General features: G+C 33.4%; 1 protein-coding gene across 3 annotated transcripts; it reads right to left on the bottom strand.

Moving 5' to 3' along the window:
• LOC109719214 (probable protein S-acyltransferase 4) lies at positions 9,458-13,402 on the bottom strand. Of its 3 annotated transcripts, XM_020245761.1 has the most exons (6): positions 12,936-13,402; positions 11,397-11,612; positions 10,993-11,301; positions 10,729-10,739; positions 10,506-10,561; positions 9,947-10,038 (listed from the first exon to the last, which is right to left on the bottom strand). In XM_020245761.1, exons 1-6 carry the CDS (start codon positions 12,987-12,989, stop codon positions 10,028-10,030), a joined length of 657 nt encoding a protein of 218 aa, XP_020101350.1. In that variant the 5' UTR covers positions 12,990-13,402; the 3' UTR covers positions 9,947-10,027. The 3 variants fall into 3 exon arrangements, with proteins under 3 accessions (XP_020101348.1, XP_020101349.1, XP_020101350.1); XM_020245759.1 differs by having other exon boundaries at positions 9,458-10,038; positions 10,506-10,739; XM_020245760.1 differs by having other exon boundaries at positions 9,458-10,038; positions 10,506-10,739; positions 11,469-11,612.

The raw sequence follows: 15,444 nt of genomic DNA, 5'->3' as shown, positions 1-15,444 counted from the left end.
TTGGCTCAAATCTAACTTGAAAATCCAATGTGATGGTATTTCGATATTCCTGTTGTTAGAATGGTGAGATTGATTGTTAATGCTTATAGATTTCTTATTTGTGCTTTATATTGCTATGGTTTTACTTGTGCGGAAGTAGTGATAGAAAAGAATAAGATAATTGGTTGGCTCAAATCTAACTTGAAAATCAAATGTGATGCTATTTCGATATCTCTGGAGTTGGGATGGTGAGATTGATTGTTAATTCTTATAAATTTCTTATTTTAGCTTTATATTGCTATGGTTTTACTTGTGCGGAAGTAGTGATAGAAAAGAATAAGATAATTGGTTGGCTCAATTCTATCCTAAAAATCAAATGTGACGTTATTTCGATATCCCTGAAGTTTGAATGGTGACAATCCTTATAGATTTCTTATTTTTGCTTTATATTGCTATGGTTTTACTTGCTGATGTTTGCTGTTCTTAATTGGGGATACTTGGTTTTCAATCTGTTTACGAAACTTTTTTACCTGGTCTGTTGTGTGCACGGATGTAGTTCTTGCTTTTTCGGATATTACTGTTTGAATATTGAATCTTCTCCTTTTTGTTAAAGCTTCTGTAATTGAGTTTCAGCATGCTCCCGCCACACACTCCGACTCCAAGATCCATCTCTTACTGTTGTGCATTGTTACTTCCGTCGTTTCAACCATTCATATTTTCATAGTACTTTCTTTTTTTTGTTGGGGGTTTCTGAGAAAGGACGCTATTTTGGTGAGTTGATGGCACACGTGTGCTCGGCAATCGTCACCGCTGGTTTAGTGCGCACCTACTTTAACGACGGTGACTCGGTGGATTCAAATGCAGTAAAACGCAACCATTTTTACTCTCTCCTGTTGTATGCCGTTGCTTCTTTTTTTCAAGTGGCTATTACAGATCCGGTAGAAGTTTGGAAGGAAGACTTGGGACAGTATGACTTGGTAGTATACCTTCTCGGTGTTGGTGTTGGGACATTTATTCTGATAATAGGATCCTGGATTTTGTACCTTTATAAAAATGTGGAGGTTGATCCAGGTATTTATTTTTCTGTTTGTTACGTCATTTTATTTTTATTTATGATTGCCTGATAGATCTTTAATGGTTTTTTACATATGTGATTGGTGGATAAATTGGTGGATAGGACAAGGTGTAGGGGTACTTCAGTTTTAGAAGGATTTTCAGTTGTCTGTGGCTCTTCTTAAGAAATTGTAAGATTTTTTTTTTTTTACTTTTGTGAAGAAATGTGAAGAAATATGAGGAGTCGAAAGCGTAATTCGCACGACATTGCTCCTTCTAAAACCCTAATTCGCATGACATTGCCGCAAGTTCTTGGAGAGGAGTCGAACGCGTTGGGCCAATCCTCAGACATTTTATGGGTAGGTTCTTCTTCTTCTTCTAATTCGTCTTCTTCATCTTCCTATATGGGTCTGATTTGATCTTTTATGTCAATGTACGTTACAATATAGAACTTTATCTTCTTGCACGCTTTGTTATTCATCTTCTATTGATGTAATGTGATGTTATTTCGATATCCCTGGAGTTTGAATGGTTAGATTGATTGTTAATCCTTATAGATTTCTTATTTTTTCTTTATATTGTTATGGTTTTACTTATACGGAAGTAGTGATAGAAAATAATAAGATAATTGGTTGGCTCAAATCTAACATGAAAATCAAATGTGATGTTATTTCGATATCCCTGGAGTTGGAATGGTGAGATTGATTGTTAATCCTTATAGATTTCTTATTTTTGCTTTAGATTGCTATGATTTTACTTGTGCGGAAATAGTGATAGAAAAGAATAAGATAATTGGTGGGCTCAAATCTTACCTGAAAATCAAATGTGATGTTATTTCGATATCCCTGATGTTGGAATGGTGAGATTGATTGTTAATCCTTATAGATTTCTTATTTTTGCTTTATATTGCTATGGTTTTACTTGTGCTGTTGCTATTGCTGATGTATTGCTATGGTTTTACTTGTGCAGAAGTAGTGATAGAAAAGAATAAGATAAATAGTTGGCTCAAATCTAACCTGAAAATCAAATGTGATGTTATTTCGATATCCCTGAAGTTGGAATGGTGAGATTGATTATTAATCCTTATAAATTTTTTATTTTTGCTTTATATTGCTATGGTTTTACTTGTGCAGAAGTAGTGATAGAAAAGAATAAGATAAATAGTTGGCTCAAATCTAACCTGAAAATCAAATGTGATGTTATTTCGATATCCCTGGAGTTGGAATGGTGAGATTGATTGTTAATCCTAATAGATTTTTATTTGTGCTGTATATTGCTATGGTTTTACTTGTGCGGAAGTAGTGATAGAAAAGAATAAGATAATTGGTTGGCTCAAATCTAACCTTAAAATCAAATGTGATGTTATTTCGATATCCCTGGAGTTGGAATGGTGAGATTGATTCTTAATGCTTATAGATTTCTTATTTGTGCTTTATATTGCTATAGTTTTACTTGTGCGGAAGTAGTGCTAGAAAGTAATAAGATAATTGGTTGCCTCAAATCTTACTTGAAAATCAAATGTGATGGTATTTCGATATCCCTGGAGTTGGAATGGTGAGATTGATTCTTAATGCTTATAGATTTCTTATTTGTGCTTTATATTGCTATTGTTTTACTTGTGCGGAAGTAGTGATAGAAAATAATAAGATAATTGGTTGGCTCAAATCTAACTTGAAAATCAAATGTGATGCTATTTCGATATCTTTGGAGTTGGGATGGTGAGATTGATTGTTAATTCTTATAAATTTTTTATTTTTGCTTTATATTGCTATGGTTTTACTTGTGCGGAAGTAGTGATAGAAAAGAATAAGATAATTGGTTGGCTCAAATCTAACCTGAAAATCAAATATGATGTTATTTCGATATCCCTGGAGTTGGAATGGTGAGATTGATTTTTAATCCTTTTAGATTTTTATTTGTGCTTTATATTCCTATGGTTTTACTTGTGCGGAAGTAGTGATAGAAAAGAATAAGATAATTGGTTGGCTCAAATCTAACCTGAAAATCAAATATGATGTTATTTCGATATCCCTGGAGTTGGAATGGTGAGATTGATTTTTAATCCTTTTAGATTTTTATTTGTGCTTTATATTCCTATGGTTTTACTTGTGCGGAAGTAGTGATAGAAAAGAATAAGATAATTGGTTGGCTCAAATCTAACCTGAAAATCAAATATGATGTTATTTCGATATCCCTGGAGTTGGAATGGTGAGATTGATTTTTAATCCTTTTAGATTTTTATTTGTGCTTTATATTCCTATGGTTTTACTTGTGCGGAAGTAATGATAGAAAAGAATAAGATAATTGGTTGTCTCAAATCTAACCTAAAAACCAAATGTGACGTTATTTCGATATCCCTGAAGTTGGAATGGTGACAATCCTTATAGATTTCTTATTTTTGCTTTATATTGCTATGGTTTTACTTGTGCGGAAGTAGTGATAGAAAAGAATAAGATAATTGGTTGTCTCAAATCTAACCTAAAAACCAAATGTGACGTTATTTCGATATCCCTGAAGTTGGAATGGTGACAATCCTTATAGATTTCTTATTTTTGCTTTATATTGCTATGGTTTTACTTGTGCTGTTGCTATTGCTGATGTCTGCTGTTCTTAATTGGGGATGCTTGGTTTTCAATCTGTTTGCGAAACTTTTTTACCTGGTCTGTTGTGTGCACGGATCTAGTTCTTGGTTTTTGGGATATTACTGTTTGAATATTGAATCTTCTCCCTTTTGTTAAAGTTTCTGTAATGGAGTTTCAGCATGCTCCCGCCACACACTCCGACTCCAAGATCCATCTCTTACTGTTGTGCATTGTTACTTCCGTCGTTTCAACCATTCATATTTCCATAGTACTTCCTTTTTTTTGCTCGGGGTCTCTGACAACGGACTCTATTTTGGTGAGTTGATGGCACACGTGTGCTCGGCAAACGTCACCGCTGGTTTAGTACGCACCTGCTTTAACGACGGTGACCCGGTGGATTCAAATGCAGTAAAACGCAACCATTTTTACTCTCTCCTGTTGTATGCCGTTGCATCTTTTTTTCAAGTGACTATTACAGACCCAGTAGAAGTTTGGAAGGAAGACTTGGGACAGTATGACTGGGTAGTATTCCTAGTCGGTGTTGGTGTTGGGACATTTATTCTGATGATAGGATCCTGGATTTTGTGCCTTTATTAAAATGTGGAGGTTGATCCAGGTATTTATTTTTCTGTTTGTTACTTCATTTTGTTTTTATTTATGATTACCTGATAGATCTTTAATGGTTTTTTACATATGTGATTGGTGGATAAATTGGTGGATAGGACAAGGTGTAGGGGTACTTCAGTTTCAGAAGGATTTTCAATTGTCTGTGGCTCTTCTTAAGAAATTGTAAGATTTTTTTTTTTTTACTTTTGTGAAGAAATGTGAAGAAATATGAGGAGTCGAAAACGTAATTCGCACGACATTGCTCCCTCTAAAACCCTAATTCGCATGACATTGCCGCAAGTTCTTGGAGAGGAGTCGAACGCGTTGGGCCAATCCTCAGACATTTTATGGGTAGGTTCTTCTTCTTCTTCTAATTCATCTTCTTCATCTTCCTATATGGGTCTGATTTGATCTTTTATGTCAATGTACGTTACAATATAGAACTTCATCTTCTTGCACGCTTTGTTCTTCATCTTCTATTGATGCAATGTGATGTTATTTCGATATCCCTGGAGTTTGAATGGTTAGATTGATTGTTAATCCTTATAGATTTCTTATTTTTGCTTTATATTGCTATGGTTTTCTTATGCGGAAGCAGTGATAGAAAAGAATAAGATAATTGGTTGGCTCAAATCTAACGTAAAAATCAAATGAGATGTTATTTCCATATCCCTGGAGTTGGAATGGTGAGATTGATTGTTAATCCTTATAGATTTCTTATTTTTGCTTTATATTGCTATGGTTTTACTTGTGCGGAAGTAGTGATAGAAAAGAATAAGATAATTGGTTGACTCAAATCTAAAATGAAAATCAAATGTGATGTTATTTCGATATCCCTGGAGTTGGAATGGTGAGATTGATTGTTAATCCTTATAGATTTCTTATTTGTGCTTTATATTGCTATGGTTTTACTTGTGCGGAAGTAGTGATAGAAAATAATAAGATAATTGGTTGGCTCAAATCTAACTTGAAAATCAAATGTGATGCTATTTCGATATCTCTGGAGTTAGGATGGTGAGATTGATTGTTAATTCTTATAAATTTCTTATTTTTGCTTTATATTGCTATAGTTTTACTTGTGCGGAAGTAGTGATAGAAAAGAATAAGATAATTGGTTTGCTCAAATCTTGCCTAAAAATCAAATGTGACGTTATTTCGATATCCCTGAAGTTGGAATGGTGACAATCCTTATAGATTTCTTATTTTTACTTCATATTGCTATGGTTTTATTTGTGCTGTTGCTATTGCTGATGTTTGCTGTTCTTAATTGGGGATGCTTGGTTTCCAATCTGTTTGCGAAACTTTTTTATCTGGTCTGTTGTGTGCACGGATGTAGTTCTTGGTTTTTGGGATATTACTGCTTGAATATTGAATCTTCTCCCTTTTGTTAAAGCTTCTGTAATGGAGTTTCAGCATGCTCCCGCCACACACTCCGACTCCAAGATCCATCTCTTACTGTTGTGCATTGTTACTTCCGTCGTTTCAACCATTCATATTTCCATAGTACTTCCTTTTTTTTGTTGGGGGTCTCTGACAAAGGACGCTATTTTGGTGAGTTGATGGCACACGTGTGCTCGGCAATCGTCACCGTTATGCACCTGCTTTAACGACAGTGACCCGGTGGATTCAAATGAAGTAAAACGCAACCATTTTTACTCTCTCCTATTGTATGCCGTTGCATCTTTTTTTAAAGTGGCCATTACAGACCCGGTAGAAGTTTGGAAGGAAGACTTGGGACAGTATGACTGGGTAGTATTCCTAGTAAGTGTTGGTGTTGGGACATTTATTCTGATGATAGGATCCTGGATTTTGTGCCTTTATAAAAATGTGGAGGTTGATCCAGGTTTTTATTTTTCTGTTTGTTACTTCATTTTGTTTTTATTTGTGATTGTCTGATAGATCTTTAATGGTTTTTTACATATGTGATTGGTGGATAAATTAGTGGATAGGACAAGGTGTAAGGGTACTTCAGTTTCAAAAGGATTTTCAGTTGTCTGTGGCTCTTCTTAAGAAATTGTAAGATTTTTTTTTTTTTACTTTTGTGAAGAAATATGAGGAGTCGAAACCTAATTCGCACGACATTGCTCCCTCTAAAACCCTAATTCGCACGACATTGCCGCAAGTTCTTTGAGAGGAGTCGAACGCGTTGGGCTAATCCTCAGACATTTTATGGGTAGGTTCTTCATCTTTTTCTAATTCATCTTCTTCATCTTCCTATATGGGTCTGATTTGATCTTTTATGTCAATGTACGTTACAATATAGAACTTCATCTTCTTGCACGCTTTGTTCTTCATCTTCTATTGATGCAATGTGATGTTATTTCGATATCCCTGGAGGTGAATGGTAAGATTGATTGTTAATCCTTATAGATTTCTCTATTTTTGCTTTATATTGCTATGGTTTTACTGTGCGAAAGCAGTGATAGAAAAGAATAAGATAATTGGTGTGCTCAAATCTAACTGAAAATCAAAGTGATGTATTTCGATATCGCTGGAGTTGGAATAGGTGAGATTGATTGTTAATCCTTATAATTCTTATTTTGCTTTATATTGCTATGGTTACTTGTGCGGCAGTAGTGATAGAAAAGAATAAGATAATGGTTGGCTCAAATCTAACTTGAAAATCAAATGTATATTTATTCGAATATCCCTGGGAGTTGGAATGGTGAGATTGATCTTATGCTTAAGATTTCTTATTTGTGCTTTATATTGCTATGGTTTTACTTGTGCGGAAGTAGTGATAGAAAAGAATAAGATAATTGGTTGGCTCAAATCTAACGTGAAAATCAAATGTGATGGTATTTCGAAATCCCTGGAGTTGGAATGGTGAGATTGCTTGTTAATGCTTATAGATTTCTTATTTGTGCTTTATATTGCTATGGTTTAACTTGTGTGGAAGTAGTGATAGAAAATAATAAGATAATTGGTTGGCTCAAATCTAACTTGAAAATCAAATGTGATGTTATTTCGATATCTCTGGAGTTGGAATGGTGAGATTGATTGTTAATCCTTATAGATTTCTTATTTTTGCTTTATATTGCTATGGTTTACTTGTGCGGAAGTAGTGATAGAACAGAATAAGATAATTAGTTGGCACAAATCTAACTTGAAAATCAAATGTGATGTTATTTCGATATCCCTGAAGTTGAAATGGTGAGATTGATTGTTATTATTGATTTCTTATTTTTACTTTATATTGCTATGGATTTACTTGTGCTGTTGCTATTGCTGATGTTTGCTGTTCTTAAATAGGGATGCTTGGTTTTCAATCTATTTGCGAAACTTTTTTACCTGGTCTGTTGTGTGCACGGATGTAGTTCTTGGTTTTTGGGATATTACTGCTTGAATATTGAATCTTCTCCCTTTTGTTATAGCTTCTTTAATGGAGTTTTAGCATGCTCGCGCCACACACTCCGACTCCAAGAACCATCTCTTACTGTTGTGCATTGTTACTTCCGTCGTTTCAACAATTCATATTTCTTTAGTACTTCCTTTTTCTTTGTTGGGGGTCTCTGAAAAAGGACGCTATTTTGGTAATTTGATGGCACACGTGTGCTCGGCAATCGTCACCGCTGGTTTAGTACGCACCTGCTTTAACGACGGTGACCCGGTGGATTCAAATGCAGTAAAACGCAACCATTTTTACTCTCTCCTGTTGTATGCCGTTGCATCTTTTTTTCAAGTGACTATTACAGATCCAGTAGAAGTTTGGAAGGAAGACTTGGGACAGTATGACTGGGTAGTATTCCTAGTCGGTGTTGGTGTTGGGACATTTATTCTGATGATAGGATCCTGGATTTTGTGCCTTCATAAAAATGTGGAGGTTGAACCATGTATTTTTTTTTCTGTTTGTTACTTCATTTTGTTTTTATTTATGATTGCCTGATAGATCTTTAATGGTTTTTTACAGATGTGATTGGTGGATAAATTGGTGGATAGGACAAGGTGTAGGGGTACTTCAGTTTCAGAAGGATTTTCAATTGTCTGTGTCTCTTCTTTAGAAATTGTAAGATTTTTTTTTTTTTTTACTTTTGTGAAGAAATGTGAAGAAATGTGAGAATTTTTTAGTATGAACTGTAAATTTGAAACCTTACGGAGTAGGCGTGAAGAAATGTAAGAATTTTGAGTCATCTGGATAGTACTTTGTTCATTGGTGGACATTTGTTCTGGATAGTACTTTGTTCATGGGATAATATTTTTGTGCAGATTTCCCCAGAAGCAAGGTGGATAATATTTTTGAGCAGATTTTGTTCGATCTCCTAAAATAGTATTGTTTCAACAACTTTCTTGAAAGGTGCTGAGGGTGATAACTTAAAAAATGCACCAAAGTTCTGATAAGGTTATTTCTTCCTGCTCATGAGGATTTTGTTCTTCTGTTTGATCTCTCTTGTTCACAATTTCAATCTAAATATTGATGCTTCAGTCCCAATGGTTTCATTATTGTGATTAACCACTTAGATAAATGAAATCTCCTGTATCAAATTTAGCATGCATAATTTTTTTTTTTTTTCACATAGTAAAAACATGTCTAAGCCGAAGCTATCTCTACAGAATTTACGTCATCTTGTCATGCATTCTCTGTGATCCCTCTTTTTTCTTTTTCTTTTTTTCTTTTTTAATTTGCTTCATTTTTCTATCTTCTGTGATCTCGAAGCTTCATTTCGATGACTGAGTACTTATTCGTGCTGTTACCGTTGTAATGGCGCAGGATTTACACTGCTTTTTATTTTAATGTAGATGCTAACCCATCATCAGATTCTTCTTAAGCATCCTAATGTTCTCATAGATATCTTTTTTAAGATCTTGTGTCCGTGCATGTGCACATTTAGCAAGTACTCAGTAGTGTTATATCAAGGAAATGAAAAATGCCATGCCCATGATACTCAAAACAAGTGTTGAGTTTTCGTGGGCTATCTTTAACTTGGCTTTGCAGGCCTGTCATGTTCGATATTTAATCTATACTGACACAACAGTTTTTGTCATGCTAGCTTCAATTGGAGGGTACTAACAAGATTACTGGGCATTGCATCTAACCTTTAATCAAAACTGACCTTTGAATCACATGGTTTATCTACTTTTCACGTGTGTCAAATGTTGTGGTACTTTTATTAATCCCGATATGAGGAGTCCACGTGGCAAGTTTTTCTTGCCTTATACGCGTGGAACCCGCCTGTCAGCATTACGTACTTTTTTTTCTCTCTCTCTCTCTCTATATATATATATATATACAAAAAGGAGGGGAAAAAAAAAGAACAATTCAATTCAACAACATTATTCTACTTACTAAACTCGAGAGGAAAAAAATAGCCCCAAAAAAAGGGCAATATACAGAAAAGTATAAATAAGGAAGCTAATTAACAAGGTAAAATTTATCACCTCATGTCCTTGATATGTGAAGATTATGATCAGAGATGATCAAGGTTGAGCTCGAGTAACTTTCCTCAAGAGCACTTTCATAAGCAGTCATTCTATCTGCATCCATAGAAGCACTTCTATTTATAGCTTCACCTACTTCTATAGAAACATGATCAACCTCTCTTGTCTCTTCATCATCAGAATCATTGTTATTATCTTTAGTAGAACTGTATTCCAGGTTCTGCAGTATGCCTGGAATGCGTTCATTTGATGCTTCCTTGCTGTCATTTTCATTTGGAGAATAAGATCGAGTTTCCGGCGCGTCCTCGGGGATCCGGGACCGAAAGTTAACCATCGAAGGTGGGGTTTTTGAAAAAAATAAGTCCGTAAAGCTTCTTAAGATACCCTTGCTATACGGATTTTCCTTTCTGTTGTAACGATATCGGAAGTTTTCATAGGTTGTCTGTGTAGAAGTGGCGTCAATTAAACAATAGAAATTAGAATATATTACTTTTTAAACAAAAAAGATTATAGTACATTAGCGGCAATCAATATTGACGTACGATTAATATAACACTCTATGTAAATTCATCAAAAGTATCTAATTTTTCTTATCAAAAATCGCTCTTTAATATGAAGAACAGAGTTAATTTATAGACAGTAGGCCACAGTTTCAACAGTAAAAACTATATGAACAGTTTGTCAATTTTCTACATAGATTGTGATACTAACAAAAGCTGAATGAAACAAGGAGTAAATGGTTGATTGAAATGGACCAATTGTCGAGATAGTTTTTCTTTTAGCTTATAAAATTTAGATTACTATCCAACAAGTTCATTATCCTCGATCGTAGTTAGATTAATTGCCATGTGAATTGCATCCAACTAGTTCATAAACATAAACTGTCCTACGAATGGTGGAAGGAAGTACCTGATTTGTGCCGATTAAGTAAAGGTGAAATATGGTCAGCCCACCGATAAACCAAACTGTTACAAAAGTGTAAATCATAAGTACAAGCGACAGAACCTCTCTTTTCATGACATTCCAAATAGAACCAGGATAGTTATTCTTCTCTCCAACAATGTTCAGCGTCGAGAATAAAAAGATGTATATGCAGAGAAAAGTTGATGTTGATATGAATAAGATGAAATACCTATAGCTTCTCTGGAGAAGTAAAATAGGAATAAGTTGTTATAAATTTAAACTGGACATCAAAAATAAAAATAAAAAAACAAAAGCTTAGACCAAGTAGAAAAAAAAAAGGCAAAATTGTATGTCTATCAACTACATATTTGCCAAACAAAAAAAACATAAAAAGATAGAAGTAATTAATGCGGTTGGCTTGAAATTTGCTTGTAAATCAACACATTAAATCATCATTGGCACGAAATTTTTTTTATCAGATACTCTTACTTACTAATCCAATGCACTGACCGACCCACGGGCAATGGTGATCGAACTTCTGAACACAATTGTTGCAGATCGAGCAGTGAGAGGCACGCGGTGGGCGGTACAGCATGCACGTGTCGCAGTACTTCACTTTTATAGCAAAACCATTTACTATCACATCCTTTGCTCTTAGTACTCTCATGCATGGCGTCTGCCCATTAATCCATTCCATCGACGGAGTCAGGATATCAGATGCTTCATCCACTTCCGGTGGCCTTGCATTCCTCAGTACTATTCCCGGGTCTTGAGAAGATGTCATAAAGAGAAAATACAAGTCCTGCATAGTAGTAAAATAATATATTAAGATCAGAAGTACCATTTTACGATCTTAAGTTACAAATTGTACATTTTTGATAGTTTCTTGCTACTAACCGATATCAATGCAATGATTGTTACAATTAGCACTGGAAATTGGAGCACTGGGTGTTGAGCATTGATCTTTACCTCGTCGTGCAACTTATCATGATTGTGGATTTTAGCAGTTATTTGATAGCAAAACATGATTGTTGGTACAACTATTAGAAGTGTGGATATGAGCAATGAGGCTACATCCGGACCAAATATCAGTCGTCCACTGCAAAAGAACCTCTAAAGAAAGAACAGCAAAACAAGGTATTAAGATGCGATCATATTCTTAACAGAGCTTACTTTGATACTGATATATAGATTCATTGAATCTAGTTGCTATTTACTGACTAAATTTGAATAGATTCATTAAATCTGTTTGCTCCCAGCAAAGACATTTTTTTTATTTTAATTATCATTACGCATATATAATAGTAAGCAATAGCATCAAGAATTATTAAAAAAAAATCCAAGTATTAAATAGTGATGCTGCGGGTATCAATGTAGGACTATTTCTCATCTTTGTAATCAAAATAATATTTTATATACATACTATTCTTTCCTGTAACAGTTCATTCATTCATGTATGTAATGCTTTATAATATACAATAAATCTAATATCAAAATGTACCACTATAGTTCATGGAACTAACAGCTGGATAAGAGTTGACCTCGAATATTTCTAGAAGTACCAAAACCATTTAATACATCTACATAATTTTTTTTTTTCAGTGGTAGCATCTCTAAATCAACGATTATAATATTGTACATCATCTATGTCTCATGAACTTCCTAGATATTAAATTTTATAATTTTTCAATATTATTTATATATTGTTCAAGTGGTCTCAAAATTAACAAATTTTAATATTTGAGACCATTTGATTATTAGGTAAATAACATCGAAAAATAATAAAATGTGGTTTATATGAAGTTCACGAGACGTAGATGATGTTAATGTTGTAACCATTGATGCGGAGACACTATTATTAAAAAACAATGTGGAAATATCAAGGGTTTAATACTTCTAGAAGCATTCTAGTTCAATTTGAAATATGTATATCACTAGAATTGTAATACTATTTTTATCTAATTGTACTTAAAGTATATAAATGACTGAGAAATATAGTACCAATAACTGAGCCGAAGCATTTTAAGCAAGTTGCTCGGCTTGGTCATTACATATAGTATTAAAGCAGTTGCGAGCCGGATAATCCTGAATTGTGATTGTGATAATGTGCATGAGATCCCGAACTTCTACATATTACTAACTATTCATCTTTTGTCGCTGTGATTGCATCATTTAAACCATTGATCACGATAAGAAACTTAATCACAAAAAAAAAGTGATATATCCTAAAACTTAGCCAAACAACAGTATACGGAGGCACACGGAATAAAATCACATAAATAAGGATGCCAATAGAGAACATATAGATATGAATCAAAAAATAAGAAAAAATTTACATAATTTTCAAGCCGAATAACAAAATTAATTTCCCAATAAGTAAGAATTTCACAATGAAATTAATAGAGAAGGGAAAAAAAAGAAAAAAGAAAAACTCACATTGTTCCCTTTCCAAACTTGATAAAGGCGCTTAGGCTTGTGCTTCTTAGGCATGATCCCTTCCACACTAAATCGATTCGCAAACCGAATTCGAATCGAGATCTCATTAAAGTTTAGATCAAGGAGATTATTCTACAAATTTATAGCCATGATTGATTAATACAAGAATTTAACTTAGAAGGGGAAAAATATATATATAAGCTAATGAGAGAAGTAAGAAGAAATTGAAGGAGGATATTCTCTGCATATAATTTCTCTCTTTCTCTCAATCCTTCTCTTTTTTTTTCAAATCAAATCCAAATGCTTTTTTGTACAATTTTTTTTTTCAAAAAAAAAAAAATCTCTCTCGGATGAATCGAACAAGATACCCTTGATTCCTTTCATTCCACGAAATATCCAACAAGAGAAAAAAAAAAAATTAAAATTAAAAAAACAAAAAGAGAAAAAACAAAAGTTAGTTTTTTTTTTTTTTTTTTTTTTTTCCTAATAGGGATTAGGATCGAGACAGAGAAGGGGCGGCAAACCCAATTACTCAGCGGCGTTTTCGCGGACTTTCGTTTTTTTTTTTTTTTTTTTTTGGTAATCAGGTTTCTAAACTTTTTTGCCTTTTTTTATTTTATTTTTTTTAGAGAAAGATAACATGCTACCTACTTCGCATTTATCTTTTTAAAAAATAAATTTAATTAGAAATATGATTTAAATAAAATCTGAACTTGAAATATTACCAACCATCAAAATCTTTGCCACTTGTGCTAGAAACACCGTATCAATTTCTAAATTTTAGTTTTTCATTCCAATTATATCTCGCCGTAAGAAAAAATAAAAATCATTAATTTAATAAAATCTGCAACGCGGCACCAATTAATATCTATCATGCAAATGCCACGTCGACACAGCGCATCCAGGTTAGGGTTTTGTAAGTTTGGGCCCAATGTGGGCTAGAGTTTTGTTGATGCCTAAGAAGGGTTAATTACAATTTACAACGTTGATTCTCATCATTTTTCCAATTTTTCATTTGGATCCTCAGTCCTTTTTTTGGTAATCAGATCCCTAACCTTTAGTTTTTGCTTCAATTAATAACACTGCTAACTTTAACAAAAGCTGTGTTGTTAGCGCATAACACCAACAATATGTGCCATGTTAATGTCACATCAGCGTACACTTTAGCACGCAGTAATTTTTATTAGTGTTGTGATTTCTGTTAGAATTAATGATATTTCTAATGATAGAAAGTTAATTGAAACAAAAACAAAAGACTAGGGACCCCATTGCAAGAAGAAAAAGATTGGGACCCAAAATGAAAATTGGAAAAAGATTGGGGACCAATGGTGAACATTCTTCTGGACAAAACTGATAATACTGTATTTTGATGACAAACAAGACTCTTTGCTATATATATTGCCAGTGTAGATTTCTAATCATTTCTTTGATCATTTGGCTAATATTTATCACCCATAGTCTATAAATTTAGATANACAAGACTCTTTGCTATATATATTGCCAGTGTAGATTTCTAATCATTTCTTTGATCATTTGGCTAATATTTATCACCCATAGTCTATAAATTTAGATAAGTAATTATAAATATTTAAAAATTTAGATAAAAAATATATATTTTAGATAACTTTTTATAAAAGGACAAAAGTTTAATTGAAACCAATGACCTAATAATCCTTTTATTTATGATGTTTGTTTTGAGGACATCAAACAATCACAGTTGTAAGTAACCAACAACTATCTTTTTTATGTCCTAAATATAAGTTCTTTTCCGTTTTAACGACCAATGTTTATTTTGTATTTTGTTTATTTTGTAATTGATAGTGAGAGAGATTCACGCACGAGGTCAAAGATTCGAGTCTCTGCATGTAACCTTTGAATAGTTTTTCTTTCAAGAAAAAGATGAACGACACGTTCTTATCCTCCGTTTTATTAGTTAACAGATTTGTTGACCGGAAAAGCAAGTAAATATATATATTCAGTAATAATGTAAGGCTGGGGCTCCTATACTCTTATAAGTATAGAACCCTTTGTACTCATAAATTTTTAACCGTTAATTGATAGAATGTGTGGTTAGGATGATGGCAGTCCCCACTTAGAATGATAGTGGTCCTCTAAGGTTGAGTGGGTAGTTGATTGAATAGTATGATCTAACGGGTGGAAATGATCATGGAATAAATCTAAGGGCCGAAAATTTATGAGTTTAAGAGAGCCAATATTCATAAAAGTATATTAGCCGGACTCATAATGTAAAGTCATCTATACTGCTATCAATTTTCTTCAACCAACATAACGTTAAACAAGTTTTTGATTTAATCAACTTCTTTTAATTTATTACATTTGAGTTGTTTGATAATTCTTTCACTTCAGAAATTTGAGTGCACTGTTGCATTTTATTTTGTCGTCCTAGTACAAGAATCTCACCTGAACGATTTGAAATGTTAGGTATTAAAATTATAAGGTAAAAAACTCAGGTAGTTGGGTCAAAATTAATTATAGTTTAAGTTTCATT

This window comes from Ananas comosus, linkage group 13 (genome assembly GCF_001540865.1).
Source record: "Ananas comosus cultivar F153 linkage group 13, ASM154086v1, whole genome shotgun sequence".
In the NCBI taxonomy this organism is placed as follows: Eukaryota; Viridiplantae; Streptophyta; class Magnoliopsida; order Poales; family Bromeliaceae; genus Ananas; species Ananas comosus.
The sequence above is the reverse complement of the archived record's forward strand: the minus strand, read 5'-3'. Positions and strand labels throughout refer to the sequence as shown.

Coding starts and splice junctions, on each gene's coding strand:
- LOC109719214 (XM_020245759.1), bottom strand. CDS start 12,989: ATGCCTAAGAAGCACAAGCCTAAGCGCCTTTATCAAGTTTGGAAAGGG. Junction 11,613..12,935: donor AAGTTTGGAAAGGGAACAAT/GTGAGTTTTTCT, acceptor TTCTTTCTTTAG/AGGTTCTTTTGCAGTGGACG. Junction 10,039..10,505: donor ACTTAATCGGCACAAATCAG/GTACTTCCTTCC, acceptor ACTTCTACACAG/ACAACCTATGAAAACTTCCG.